The sequence below is a fragment of the Eleginops maclovinus genome, chromosome 9 (assembly GCF_036324505.1).
Source record: "Eleginops maclovinus isolate JMC-PN-2008 ecotype Puerto Natales chromosome 9, JC_Emac_rtc_rv5, whole genome shotgun sequence".
In the NCBI taxonomy this organism is placed as follows: Eukaryota; Metazoa; Chordata; class Actinopteri; order Perciformes; family Eleginopidae; genus Eleginops; species Eleginops maclovinus.
The window spans coordinates 16342572-16357630 of record NC_086357.1 but is presented as its reverse complement, the minus strand read 5'-3'; the positions used below and the strand labels follow the sequence as shown (position 1 = coordinate 16357630).

At 39.5% G+C, this 15059-nt stretch overlaps 1 protein-coding gene across 5 annotated transcripts in view; it reads left to right on the top strand.

The window, feature by feature from the left end:
- The first annotated feature begins 202 nt into the window (after positions 1–202).
- The window catches only part of camsap2a (calmodulin regulated spectrin-associated protein family, member 2a), a 42369-nt gene continuing 27512 nt past the window's right edge, over positions 203–15059 (top strand). For all 5 annotated transcript variants that reach the window (XM_063891915.1, XM_063891913.1, XM_063891912.1 and 2 more), the window contains exons 1-2: positions 203–818; positions 4955–5214. In XM_063891915.1, coding sequence (XP_063747985.1) covers positions 680–818; positions 4955–5214 — 399 coding nt within the window. In that variant the 5' untranslated portion in view covers positions 203–679. The remainder of the gene's footprint in view (positions 819–4954; positions 5215–15059) is intronic.

Below are 15059 nucleotides of genomic sequence, written 5' to 3'. Positions count from 1 at the left end.
GATGTAATTGGGTTCATATTTTACAATGGTGTAATAGCAGTTTCACCAATACAAAGATGTAAACCTATGAAGGGAAAAGACAATATACAGCCTAAACAACAAACCACAACAAAACAAAAGTGTTAACATTCCCGACAGCTATGAATGCACCTTCCGCGCATGCGTATTGCGCAACAAAGGTGCCGTGCTTCGAGTGCCACAGTGCGGCAGGAAAACCGCACCACGGCACCAAGGAACAGAATAAAGGAGGGAATGCCAAACACATAGGCAATTCCTACATGAATACATGGACATAAAAGGGAGAAGCCGTGTGTTGTAAGAGAACCAAAAGAATGGAAATACTTGTGTTTCCATTCTAGCTGAAGAGCGGTTTTTCCTCTGAAATCCAAGGAAAACCTTCGCTGCTTGGTCCGACGAAGCCCATTTCATCTGGTAGACAGCAGTATGGATGAAAAACACCAAGACTAACTGATCATTGTGTCAACGAAGATCGAATAAGAAGAAAAAATCTCAGCAAAAGTCAGATTTTATCACTTAAAGGAACCCTGAATACTCGGAGGAAAGACGCTGCATGTCATCATTTTACAGCCGTTAATTGTTTTTTCAAGAAATTCCAGAAGTGGGATGCCTTCGCGTTGTGTTGCTTCATAGGATTCAACAACACAGTTCAGGGAGAAATATGGGTGAAGTCCAGGACGCCATGGATGTTAAAAAGACCTTCGTTGCTCCAGCAATAAAGCCTTTTGAGCACTATGACTTCCCCCGGGCAAAAATCTGTTGCAGCCTCACATGGCTGGTAGCCAAAGCTTATGGGACAGGTAGGTGCACAACTGTACAGTCAAATCCCTGCATGCTGTATTAGTAGTTTGTTTTTCAATTAATGTTTATAAATTATTGAATTACCTACAAAAGGCTATAACCTAACGCAGTATATGCAAATAAAAACAACAACCCATACAAAACCTTACCTGTTCAGCCTATATTGCAGAGACACCATAGACAACAGATTTACAATAGATGTATTATTGCTCCACTGATAATATCGGGTTGTGTTGCCCATTGCGGACCCTCTGAAATTAATAGCCTATTGGAAAGACAATAAAACAATATTCCAAGAGGACATAATAAAACCAATTTCCTGTACCTGATCCCAGTGATCAATAAATATGCTGTCCTACTTAGGCCTAATGAAAAGGGGAGATTCGGTATAGAACATGGAGTTAGACAGATGTCCCATATTATGTCACCTTCATGGAACAGCATCCAAATTTAGAAAGAGATGCATCACGAGATTGTTCATACATTGTGAACGGTAATTTGGGGCAAATGGAAAGGTTTAGGTTTTTTTCCTAATAAACCAATTCATGTTTATCTTGCTTCATTTATACAACTCTTGCTTTTGAGATGACGTTATATAAATAGAGTTACATTAGAGTATCTTTTCAAAGGGCTACATTGTTTTTGTAAAGTAGTCAGAAGTGCTTTTTACTACTTTTAAAAAACGGCTCTTGTCTTTAAGAGAGAAGCCATGTTAATGCAGAGGTGCTTCTATTCTTTTAAATAGCCTTTCAACAATGCTGTGAAAACAAAATGGCAATTCAGTCTGCTTATCTGGTCAGTATGGATAATACATAGGAGGGTTGTTACATAGGGTCTCAGAGGCTCACCTCACTGTTGCAATACTAGGATTCAAAATTGATTTAAAAGTGTCATTGTAGTGCTGTGGTTGTTTAGCTGAGATGGTAGCTTTTGTTTTTCAATATCTGGTTAATTTTGTTGGACTATTCTGCAAAGGTGATGCTGAGAAACCAAAGTGTGTTAAACTCAAAATAATGAAAGATTATGCTTTTATGAGAAGTTGAAATGGATTGTGCTTTGGCATGTAAAATGTGTCCATCTTGTACCACAGATTGATGTTCTCTTACATCATTTCCAAAGGTGTTGTGTGCGACTAAGCCTATAAGTCTTATCACCCTCTGTTGTCCATCAATTGGAATTACAACAACATGAATTAACAGTATCAACAACTCATCTGTCTCCACATACATAAACCCCCCTTATTTTATTGTGAACTTGAGCTATAATGATATGATCCCAACACGCACCCATCCAAGTAACATTTGACCAATACAAGCAGCAGGGATTTAACAGACACACTTGAGAATCAGCTTTCAGTATAAATGTGTCTAATGGTGTTGTCTGTCATCAGCTAATGGCATCATGTTTCATCCTTAAGCAGCTAAAAATGCTCCAAACATTTTGAAATTCCAGCTAGTGTGCTGTTTTTTTACAGGACAGTCTCCTAAAAGTCAAGTGAAATACACAACTGCATGTGACATTTATGTTATGCTTGGTGCCAGAGCCAAGGCTGATTGATAGGATGCCATCAGGGAATAGAAGTGCATAACATAGCCCAGAGCTATAGGCATAATTAAAGCAGTATTGCATGGCCCTTGCCTAATCTCATGTTCAAGTCACTAAAATGTCTATCTTACCACTGATGCATTTTCTTTGTTCTTATGAGTGCTTTATAACAACTACCTAGTTAAAAAAAACTGCACAGTATGCTGAACAATCTCAAAGAGAAAGCTGCTACTAATATCTGTATGCTCAAATTCTGAATTTCCCAGGACAGGTTGCCACATTTTAAGCAGAAGTTTGGGCTTTAAGGATGAGTGGTAAAATACAATTACATTTACAAGCTTACTTAAGATCATTGGATTTCATTCATATCACTGGTTTTATTATTTAAACCAGGGAGTTGCTGCACAAAGGGAAATAAGCAAGGCTACTTTGTGTTTGGTTTGATAATATGTTTGCAAAAAGCTAGAACACCCTGAATCTGTCTTCATATTCTTCTTCTCAATTCTGTCCCCTTTATTCAAATATTTCATATGATCGTTGTGGTTTTTAAACATCAGCTTAATCTTCATATGGCTGAAACACATTAGCCATGAATCGGACAGATCAGTTTGTCTGAACAGTGCAGAAAGATTCTGCTTCTGTAGCCACCGAGCGCATTATTCCTTGCTCTGTATTGTAAAAGCCCTCTAAACACGAAGTTCCTTGCAGATCCTCTGTGTATTTTCTGTCAGAACTGAATGAAATGGGTTGATTCCAAAAATACAACCCTCCAGAGAGGGAAGGTGGGAGGGAGGGAGAGTGCAAGGAATAGACAGAGCAGGCTCATCTCCAGATCCCTGCCTACGCTGCTCTGAATACTTCTCATGCATCTGCCTCATTACACCAATGCAGCAGGGCATCAGGAAGAGATGTTGGCTACGCAGCAGATCATCTGCCATCTGAAAATACTATCAAGCTGGAACCCATTCCATTGTTAAATGTGCAATACAGCTCCGAGAAGAGTCAGTGTGACCAAAGGCTTTTCTGTTTGAATGCTGGGTGATATGTTGGGGCAAAATGTAAAGTGTAATTCTTTCAACGTTCCCCAAACAAGTACTTAACAGATTCCCTTCTTCAATACGTTAAACCATTGCGTATTGAGTCGTCTGTGTGCAATTGATGGAACACTGCTCTTGTAGGGATTGAATTAAAGTCATTGGAGTAATGTGATTTTCAGCTCAGTGAACTGGGCCAAACAGACACACATTCCTCACAGTGAAGTCTTCTTTAAAAGCCAGGTATTGTGCAGTTACAGCAGGAACCTACGCCAGAATATACAAAAAGCTTTTATGTTGAGCAGCAACATTAAATAAAATGCAATTTGTTAAACACCTGAGCAATATGCTGACATCAACATCCCACAAGCTCCAGGCATGTTGTTCTGTAGCTCAGCCTGACCTCTGACCTCCTTGTGAGGGTTGGGGGGTACAGTTCTTTGTTCAGATCAATAACAAGAACAGGAAAAGGATATAACCCAGACGGCTGCTACTGCTGTTGTATGAATTTCTGTTCCATAATGACAGTCCATTTGTAGCTGGCCTTATCGATAATGGTCAGCATAAGCAGGTGATTCACTGACGGTGTTTGGGTTGGAGGTTGGGCAGCAGTGTCAGAGTGAGTAAGGCTCTCACCACATGCCACAGTTTTCTATGCCTCCCTGGCAGCACAGGATTTCTATCTATACTTCCTGCCTCTGACACTGTGATGAACTCCGACTAAGTGTGGAGTGTGTGCAGAAGTGTGCAGATGTTTTACATAGCAGCAAAATCTTGAACAATTCAAACCAATTGTCTTTGAATTTTGATAGGAAGTGCTTTCATTGGTTTGTTTGTGAAAATTCTTCCAAGCTCAGCAATCTCTGTTAAGAAAGGAATGAGACAAAAGCAATAAAAAAGGCATTATTTTTCAACTGTTTTTGGACTATCCCCAGCAGTGGACTTGCCTCGGGTGATGCGTACACACACACACACACACACACACACACACACACACACACACACACACACACACACACACACACACACACACACACACACACACACACACACACACACACACACACACACACACACACACACACACACACACACTTAAAGGCTCCCCCGTTGAGAGGCAGGAAGAGAGAGGGTGTTCCCAGGGAGCTGGAAGCTGCAGAGATACAGACTAAGATGAATCGATCAGGTTCCTCTCCTCCTGCAGTTGCTATAGCAACGCTCAGGTTGATCCACACATATGCACGTCAACATACCGTCAATGCAGTCAACTCCAACTTGCCAAATATGGTAGTGAATGTGCACCAAGGAGAAAAATAAAGCTGCCATCACTATTTACGTCACATTTTCCAGATTGTTATTTTATTTTATACAGTATATGTTCTGTGAAATGGTGATGGTCAATTTTGGTATTTAAAAACATTAATTGAAAACCTTAACCTCAGTTCACATCTGAGAGGCATATTTTGAAACACAGTAATTTCTTCTAATTGAGCATCTAAGGAGCGTTGTGGAATCTCTTACCCAGCTTCCCCCTTTCTCTCTCCTCCATCATACAGACAATATCCCGGCTGATTTCAAGGACCCCTTCTACACCGACCAGTATGAGCAGGAGCACCTGAAGCCCCCCCTAGCCAGCCTCCTGCTGTCTGCAGACCTCTACTGCAGGGCCGGAAGCCTCATCCTGAAGAGTGACGCTGCCAAGCCCCTGCTGGGCCACGATGCTGTCATCCAGGCGCTGGCTCAGCGCGGGCTCTACGTCACCGACCAGGAGAGGCTGGTCACTGAGAGGGACCTTCGGAAGAGGCCTCTGCAAATGGTAAGAGAATTTCGAAAAGCCTATCTTTGATTTCAGGCTGCTGACCTATCCAAAAAACTCTCAGCTTCCTGCTTTGTGAGCATCAAGTACTGATATCATCACAGCTAGGAACTCATCTAGCTGTCTTTTTTGAAATTCCCTTTAGTATAATTTGAAACCAGTCTCGTACCATACATACATACTTTCTGTTCTCACAGTATCTGAAGCATACTTAAATATATAAATTGTTAATTGGACACATGACCAATGCCAGTGGAATAAGTTATTTCTCAACGCATAATGGTCAATGGAAGACAATCCTGGAAATATGTCAGTGGTGAAGAGGAGGCAGAAGCGATGAGTTGAAAGTCCTGAACGCTTTGGGGAAAAAGGCTGTTTCTAGAGCTTTACATCTCGGTAAACATCGACCTGTAGCGGTAACCTGAGGGTAGCAGCTGAGAGGTGCTGGATGTGAGGGGTGGGAGATCAACTGAGGGGAGTTTGCCTTTGATTCTATATGCCTTGTTTATTATCCTCTGTAGTTTTCTTTTGTGTTTCACTGTCTGTAATTAATCCAGTGATTCAGCCGGCATAATTTATAAAAATGTATCCAATTTCACTGTTTTCTGACATGAGGGTCCCTCTTATTTTATGTTTGCCAGACAGAAGACAGGGAAAATCTCTTTAGTGCATATTTTAAATTCTACAGTCAGCTTTTTGAAAACCAACATGGCTCAGTTCAACATTTTGTTTCAAAACAAAACTCCTCATATCTTCACGAGATGATTTGACATAAAGATGATTTTCTACCACTGATATTTGTTTAAGCAGAGACTGAATCCGTCTCTGCTTTAAAAAAAACTGCCTCTGGTATATATGCAGAAAAATAAATTAAGTGTCTCTCTGTTTTTTGAGATTGAGCATTGAAAAGAAACTCCTGAAAACAGAAAACCAGCACACAAGTGTGTCAAACAATGCCTTAGTGATTGGTCCAAGAAGACAGAAGTGGAGATACATATTCACTTTTTTGTCTGGGGATTGAAACAGAGCTTTTAACAGTACAAGCTGACCCCAAGGCTTCCACTGCCCTGTGTGTATCCCTCACTGTCTTTATAGCTCTCTTTCTCTCATCCTACTGATTGAGAGTGAGGGATCCTCATTATTTGGGGCCATTTCTCAATAGGAGGCTTTATTGCTTCAGTGAATTGCAGTTGAGAAATGATTAGCACACAGTTTGCCAGCAGTCTGTTTGTAGAGTCTTGCTGGTTTTAATTTCCCTTCTATGTTAATTCACAAGTTATTTAAGCTTTGTTTGAGTGTACATTTCAAGCACTTTGTTTATTGAAGACCACAAATATTTTAGCATTTAGCATTTGTGAGTGTGTTGTTCTACTTCATCCTAATATTCTGAATCTCCTACTCTTGCCACTGCCCTTACATCGATTCCTATTTTTCTCTCCTTTTGCTTGTCTCCCTTTTCCACCCATTCTGCCTTTCAACCCCCATAAGAAATCCCAAATACCTCCTTCTATCCTATTTAAAAATCCCACATCCCCCCCAAGCTTGTAGTGTACCTTGTCAGTCTTTTTTGTATTGTTTCCTAGTCTTATATATTTTTTTGTATTACTTGTAAGATAACACAAACTTAAGTCATTTTAAAATACATAATGAAATAAATAGATTGCTTTTTAGATAGTCTACCTCTTTAAAATACATACATAAAAAGCTAATTGAATTATTGTTTTATCTATTCTTTCTACACATGCCTGTATCTACCCTGTCCCGAACACGCAGAATAGATATTACCTCTACCAGGAGTAGAAATTCTAACAACGTTTGTAGTTTAACACAAGCATTGCAAAATGTTTAGCGAGGTAGTTTCCAATTCATTTGGACAATCTCTGTTTTTGTTAATCAATTTTTACAAGCTTTACAAAAATATGAACACTGTTTGATATTGCTTGTTATGAGGACAATACACACTTGAGTCAGTTCATGTGGATTACCTGCTGCACATAAGGCAGCTCAGGTGGGGGATCATCTATTATTTAAAAACTGACTGAAGGGTTGTCAAGGTGACCAGAACCTGTCCTGGCTGATAACTCGGGGGTTGGAGAAAGTCTGCAAGAAGAGACATGAAGAGTGAGAGTGTGGTTGAATAGGCTGTCGTAGAAAAACATCCCTGTTTATACTTCTGCAAGAGACTGAGTAGCTGCAGCTCGAACTGTAAGCTGCTCTGGATAATTAGAGCGGCAGCGATGAATAAATGCTGCTTCATGTAACTCAGCAGTTTGCATAAGGTATAATAATTTTCCGAATAAGCAACTTCACTGGGAGCTTTAGTAGGTCACTCAGCGGCAGAGTAAGATGCTGCTGATGTCAGACACATGTCATAACTAAAAACGTTACTGACATTTTCAAGAGGTTGCCAAACTGACTTAGCATTTTAAACCCCGTTTTTTTTGTCTGTACCAGCTTTCTTTTCTGTCACTATTCTGCTCACTCATCCTTCTGTCTTCTGCCATGTGACGGATACCCACATGTAAAGATGATCATATTACCGGCCCCCTCACTTGCCTACATAGATCCTGAATCGCTGCCGCTCTCCTCCACCTGTAGTGCTCAAAAACAACGAGGGAGAGATGTGGAGGAGGGCTGACGATCTGAAAATTGTATTATAGCATTTCACATTGCAGCCCACACAAAGCACAGCTGCACTTAATATAATAACTAAATTTCATCCTCAAAAGGCTGTAATTGCTAAGTTCTTGATTGTGTTCTTTTTAAATAGTCAGTCCTATGTGATCAGCTTTGTTCGTTGTGATGAGTGAGAACTGTAGGAGACTCAGCAAAACACTCAGGGAACAATAAAGGAAAAAAAACTTTTCATTTCCCCAAATTGTTTCTGTGCAGCTTTGGTCGCAGAGAAAAGGTAATATTGAAGAGTGGCACAGGATTGCACCTTGCATCACAGCAGCAAGGCGTACGTACATTTGTCAAAACAATAATTGACATTTAATACTTTATTCAGAGTATGAACACTCTTTGCATCGAAAACAATATTCTCCAAATTCACATACTGCTGGATACAGAGCAGCCCCACTGCAGCACTGATGGTTAATTGCCTTGCTTTAGGGCAACTAAGCAGTGATAATGAGGAATGGATAAGCTCTGTTTGAATTTCCATTGCACCCTAGGTAGAAGAGAGTTAGTCAAGCCTTTGCTAAATCAGAGCTGTATTTATTGTTGTTCTGTAGAGAGAGGCTGCTGCACAAGGAATACAGACCAATATGATATGCTATCATCATCTAAAATAGAATTGACACATGTATCTCAAATGAAAAGTTGATATTTAGAAAGAAATAGTTCCTAATACAAATACCAATAATGTAATTTATGTCTTTTATTTAGATCATAATCTACTACAAAACCTGATCTCATGCAGAAGTGTGCCACAGTTAGAATCTGCCTTGCCACCTTTCCTGAACTGTCTCCTCGCTGAAAGCCTTTCCATTAACTACATAAGTAACACGGTGATGTACTGGGATGTACTCTTTACTTCCTTGACCTCGTCGTGGTGAGAATCGATGTTCTTGCTAGCTGCCGAACTTTGAATGTCACAGCTTTAACATTTAATAAAGCTATAGTAAATAGGTCATGTTGCTGCCAAGAGTTTTTAATGTAGTGTATACATCACCCTCTATCATGGCTGTATGTTCGATCTACTGTGCCATCACATCTAATGGTTTTCCTGAGTTGCTCAATAGGCTATATTAAGGGCTGTGTGTGTGATTGTACGTCAGAAAAGCTATAAAACAGACAGGTTTATAGTCACACTTAGGTTAAACAATGCTCCTAAATCCACCTTAATGGCAAACGCATAATGTATTCATTGTCTTGTTAAAACCGTGCTGCTCTAGAGTCAAACCAATATTTTTTTAGATGTATTGTAAGCCTATGGCAAATTAATTACACACCATTGTAATGTGGAAGCTACTCCCATGTTTGCTTTCTACTCATTTGTTAGTTGTTGTAAATGTAAAGTACCATAAGTCACATAAAAGTTACTTGAACAGCTAAACATTCACTGCATTCAGCCTAGTGATAATGACCCTGTCAAAGACAATTGGACCTGGTTAATTGTTGATGACATATTACAACGCAGGACCGTAACATTAGCTGTGCAATAAATCAGAACATGTGTACACCAACACTACAGCTGCTCCCAATAAGAGCATCATCAATGTCAAAAACCTCTCTTGCAACTGATTATGCTGAAGGTATTATAGGATGTCATGTCAATCTGTCAATATCAGCTGTCCCCTTTATATAGTTTAACACATACACATTTAAAGATTCTTTTGTTCAATACTACTTAAACTAACAACAATTAACATGTAAAGTGCAATGAAAACCAGGAAAAACATGAGTTTTAAAGAAGAAGAGTAGATGAAAATGAATTTCCCCATGGGGACAATAAATATAAATCTATCTAAATCTAAAACACATTGAAAAATATATCAAATATGTACTGTAGAAATATAAAAAATACAATCTTAAGCCAAATTAAAACAGGAGATATCTTATAGAACTAAAGAAAAAACACTATATAACTAAACAATTATCATAAAATCAATGTGTGTTAATTTCGAGACTAAAGAAAGTTGAACAGAAAGAGTAAATTCACATTATTTCAGAAAGAAGAAGAAGATATACTTTATTAGTCCCTTGAAGGGGAATGTCTTTCCCCACCCCGTGGTGTTTACACACATATTACACACATGGAGGATATACATGCAAAAGCAAAGATGATATACAGTACATGCACAAACAACCACACACATGCAGGAGAGGATTTCATTACTAAATAATGGGGTTATAACTTGTAATTCTCTGAACCATTATTGTGTTTTTGTATGTTTGTTATAACTTTGTTTCAATAATGTAATACATTGCGCTACAGTAAATGTAAACATCAGTCTGTATTGATTCAGCAGTCATAATGTGTTGTATATGTTAACATGTTATAATCACTACATATACAATCTATAAAGATTAGTACATGCAGATTTTGTAATTCATTTAAAAAAGTGTCAGTTCAATGAGACCGATTTTAATTATTAACTCCTGTATTGCATGGATGAATAGAGGTGAATACACTTCCTCCTGTTAGTCTCCCTCTTCTCTGCTTCTTCCATCACAACCCCTTTTGAGCAGGCACTCCGTTTCCATGGTTACACTCCAGTAGGCTGGGTGTGTGTGTAGGTGGGTGCATGAGCGGGGGTGCTCATGACTGCATATGTCATGTGCGCAGTCTGCCTGTATGTGCAGCTATGTACTGACGGAGCACTGCCGCACTCTGAGGCAGAGAATACTGAGGGGGTTCTTACAAATAGGCAGATGGTATTTTCTAAGACACACACACACACACACACACACACACACACACACACACACACACACACACACACACACACGCAGGGATTTATGAATCCCTTGAAGAGCACTTACAGTGAAGTACAGTATGCTGCCGAGCAGTTAAAAAAATACTTCTCATCATCAGACTAGCTTCCTCAGCCCTTATTCTCCTTCTTTGCACTTGATCTCAGGAACAAAGACGAGCTGAAGCAGCAGGGTGGAAGTTCCCATCCAAGTGCTGCCTGTCCTCAGCTTCGTTGCAGAGTCACAGCCAGTATGTTATGCTCAATGCCAGCGGCTACTCCCAGGCAGCACAGTATGGATGGGTAGGCAGCAGGCACAGGATGTGATGTCCTAAAGCATCCTCTCTGCTTATCTGTACTGGCTTGATTTAGTAGGATGATATGTGCTGTTTGTGTTTTTATTTTAATGTATATAGTAATGCAGAGTCCACATTATAAGGTTTGAGGCAGGAACCCAGAACACAGGAACCAAATTGTCTAGAGGCTTTTGAACAGCACATGCATGAAGAAAACATGCTTCTGCTTATGTTCCATATCAGCTGATAGAATACATGTATGCAAATACACTCAGAACCTGTAAAACTTTGCTAATTCAGTCAGTTAACAGAATTAACTTGAAAGTGCAGTAAGTGTCTATAGTGTAATGAAATGGATTGTGTGCTCATGTGCAGTTTGTCTGCAGGAGAAACAGCTCCTGGTAGGGTTACCTAAGGCAAATTGATTCCTGGTGAAAGTGTAGACCGAGAATTATTCAAAGACATGATATATACAGTGGGGCAAAAAAGTATTTAGTCAGCCACCAATTGTGCAAGTTCTCCCATTTAAAAAGATGAGAGAGGCCTGTAATTTTTATCATAGGTATACTTCAACTATGAGAGACAAAATGAGAAAAAAAAAATACAGAAAATCACATTGTAGGATTTTTAAAGAATTAATTGGTAAATTCCTCGGTAAAATAAGTATTTGGTCACCTACAAACAAGCAAGATTTCTGGCTCTCACAGACCTGTAACTTCTTCTTTAAGAGGCTCCTCTGTCCTCCACTCGTTACCTGTATTAATGGCACCTTTTTGAACTCGTTATCAGTATAAAAGACACCTGTCCACAACCTCAAACAGTCATACTCCAAACTCCACTATGGCCAAGACCAAAGAGCTGTCAAAGGATACCAGAGACAAAATTGTAGACCTGCACCAGGCTGGGAAAACTGAATCTGCAATAGGTAAGCAGCTTGGTGTGAAGAAATCAACTGTGGGAGCAATTATTAGAAAATGGAAGACATACAAGACCACTGCTAATCTCCCTCGATCTGGGGCTCCACGCAAGATCTCACCCCGTGGGGTCAAAATGATCACAAGAACGGTGAGCAAAAATCCCACAACCACACAGGGGGACCTAGTGAATGACCTGCAGAGAGCTGGGACCAAAGTAACAGAGGCTACCATCAGTAACACACTACGCCGCCAGGGACTTAAATCCTGTAGTTCCAGACGTGTCCCCCTGCTTAAGCCAGTACATGTCCAGGCCCGTCTGAAGTTTGCTAGAGGGCATTTGGATGATCCAGAAGAGGATTGGGAGAATGTCATATGGTCAGATGAAACCAAAATCGAACTTTTTGGTAAAAACTCAACTCGTCGTGTTTGGAGGAGAAAGAATGCAGAGTTGCATCCAAAGAACACCATACCTACTGTGAAGCATGGGGGTGGAAACATCATGCTTTGGGGCTGTTTTTCTGCAAAGGGACCAGGACGACTGATCCGTGTAAAGGAAAGAATAAATGGGGCCATGTATCGTGAGATTTTGAGTGAAAACCTCCTTCCATCAGCAAGGGCACTGAAGATGAAGCGTGGCTGGGTCTTTCAGCATGACAATGATCCCAAACACACCGCCAGGGCAACGAAGGAGTGGCTTCGTAAGAAGCATTTCAAGGTCCTGGAGTGGCCTAGCCAGTCTCCAGATCTCAACCCCATAGAAAATCTTTGGAGGGAGTTGAAAGTCCGTGTTGCCCAGCGACAGCCCCAAAACATCACTGCTTTAGAGGAGATCTGCATGGAGGAATGGGCCAAAATACCAGCAACAGTGTGTGGAAACCTTGTGAAGACTACAGAAAACGTTTGACCTCTGTCATTGCCAACAAAGGGTATATAACAAAGTATTGAGATGAACTTTTGTTATTGACCAAATACTTATTTTCCACAATAATGTTTAAATAAATTCTTTAAAAATCCTACAATGTGATTTTCTGGATTTTTTTTTCTCATTCTGTTTCTCATAGTTGAGGTATACCTATGATAAAAATTACAGGCCTCTCTCATCTTTTTAAATGGGAGAACTTGCACAATTGGTGGCTGACTAAATACTTTTTTGCCCCACTGTATAGACCTGTGTCTTTGGTCTCTTTTAGAGCCCGGCCTAGGAGGGAAGATCTCAGCCCAGTGCCTTGTGTTTCAGCCTGAAGGAGTAAACTGCCCATAGATTTTATGTTTCCACTTATGGCATGTTGAGGTAAACAAATCCTGCAGTAAATCAAAAAAGCATTAACAAAGACCTACAGTTCAGTGTTGGAAAGCGGTTGTTTTGTACGTACACACACACACAAAGATTTCCTCACCAAGATTATTATTGCTATTCTATTCTTCTTTCATCGTTTCAAAATGTCTCTGGTAAATATATTTATTAGAAACAATGTACATTTTAAATCCTTTATATCCGGACCTGGTGTAAAGGTAAAGTAAGCTTATTGTACTAATAGAGAATATCTGTGTCATTTTCTCTTTGGAATGTAAAGCAGAGGATTTTGTGACAAATCGTTCTAGCTCTACAAATCCTAAAATATTCACCTGGTTCTGCTTATAACTGACAGTACACATGTCTGGGATTTGGTTTGGTGAGACTATAATAGCACTTAATCCGTTATTAATGTATGCTGCTTCAAATGTGGCCCTTAACATTGCTTTACACAGGTAAACCTTTGTATGGGGTTAAATTAAACAAGGGTTACTATTTTGTCATTCTTTTGTAGTTTGTGTCAGAAATATATATTCACAAACATCACCAAACATGATTTAAAATGCTCTGAAAATAACAACAATGAAACAATATGCTGGTTTGACTTCCAGAAAAATGCATTCACCATATTAGCCTTGATTGTTGAGTAAAATGTATCAAAAACATATATTAGTCATTTTTATCTTTCTCTCCACATGCATATCACAATGATATAAAGAGCAAAGAAAGTGTTTTGGACAGAAATAGTGTATAACATAAATACGTTTTAGGGAAAATGTAGATTTAGCGGAGAAAACAAAAAGCTATTAAAATCCGATATGCATTATCACATGGATTTCTTTCTGAACTTAAGGTAAATGACCACCATCTTTTTGTGAAATTAGTATAATTTTCTTAGAAACTTGTCCACACATGTTACAGTTTCGACACAGAGGTTCCTTTCAAACAGGATTTGAAGTGCAGGCGTATCTCCGGGCTGGGTCAACACTGGCTGGTAGCCGCGATCGTGTTCCCAGATACGATGTTCTAAGGTTAGCTTTGAGGTTTCCATATAATTGCTAGGTTGGGTTTGGAGCATATGGACGGGGAAGGTATTCCGTTTTAAAGCTCAATTCCCACAAGTGATGCCAGACCTCACAGTTGGTATTTTGTCAATTCACAAAGCAGTGTTGTGCAAGAGCATTTCATGTCTGCCCAAATCTGGACATGCTGTTAAAGGAGTTATGCCATCTATCCATTTAAAAAGGAAGGACTAAAGAGAGAACAGACAGAAATAGGGAGGTTTTATACTGTGTGACCAAGCTTTTATACTTTATATATATTTGATTTTGTGAGAATTTGTCTAAATTCTTAAGGCAGCTCTGTGTCATTCAAATTTAGATGCTCTACCCTTGTGACTGGTGATTGATGAAATGTGTTTTACTGGGAACAACCATTATTCAGTTCATTAAATGGTTTGATTCTATTCAGTTAGAATACAACACCTGAAGGGTTGTATTAATTGCCAGAAATTATGTTCTGTTTTAGTTGGCTAAAAATCATACCCTTTTTTACAAACTTCCATCCAAGTGTATGAAATGAAAGATTATCTGATTATCCACATTTGTCTTTTTATCATGCCATGTATCTTACCCCTTACAGATTTTCTCCCAAGCAAAGAACATTTATTTATAGGATTAAGTGCTTCTGCTTTTCCCCGTCAATTTTACAGTCCTTATGGTGACCTTCAGAAGAAAGCAGATAGTGGTGTGGATGAAAGCTTTTCCATGTCCAACTGAGTTTGCGAGGACTTACCTGAACATCTTTAGACATATGCCCCAGCAGGGAGCCACTGTGCCTTGACATTACAGCTGTAATATGAAAAGCAGACTGCATTTCAATATTACATCACCCCTAAGCTAATGGTGAGTGGCGGTTT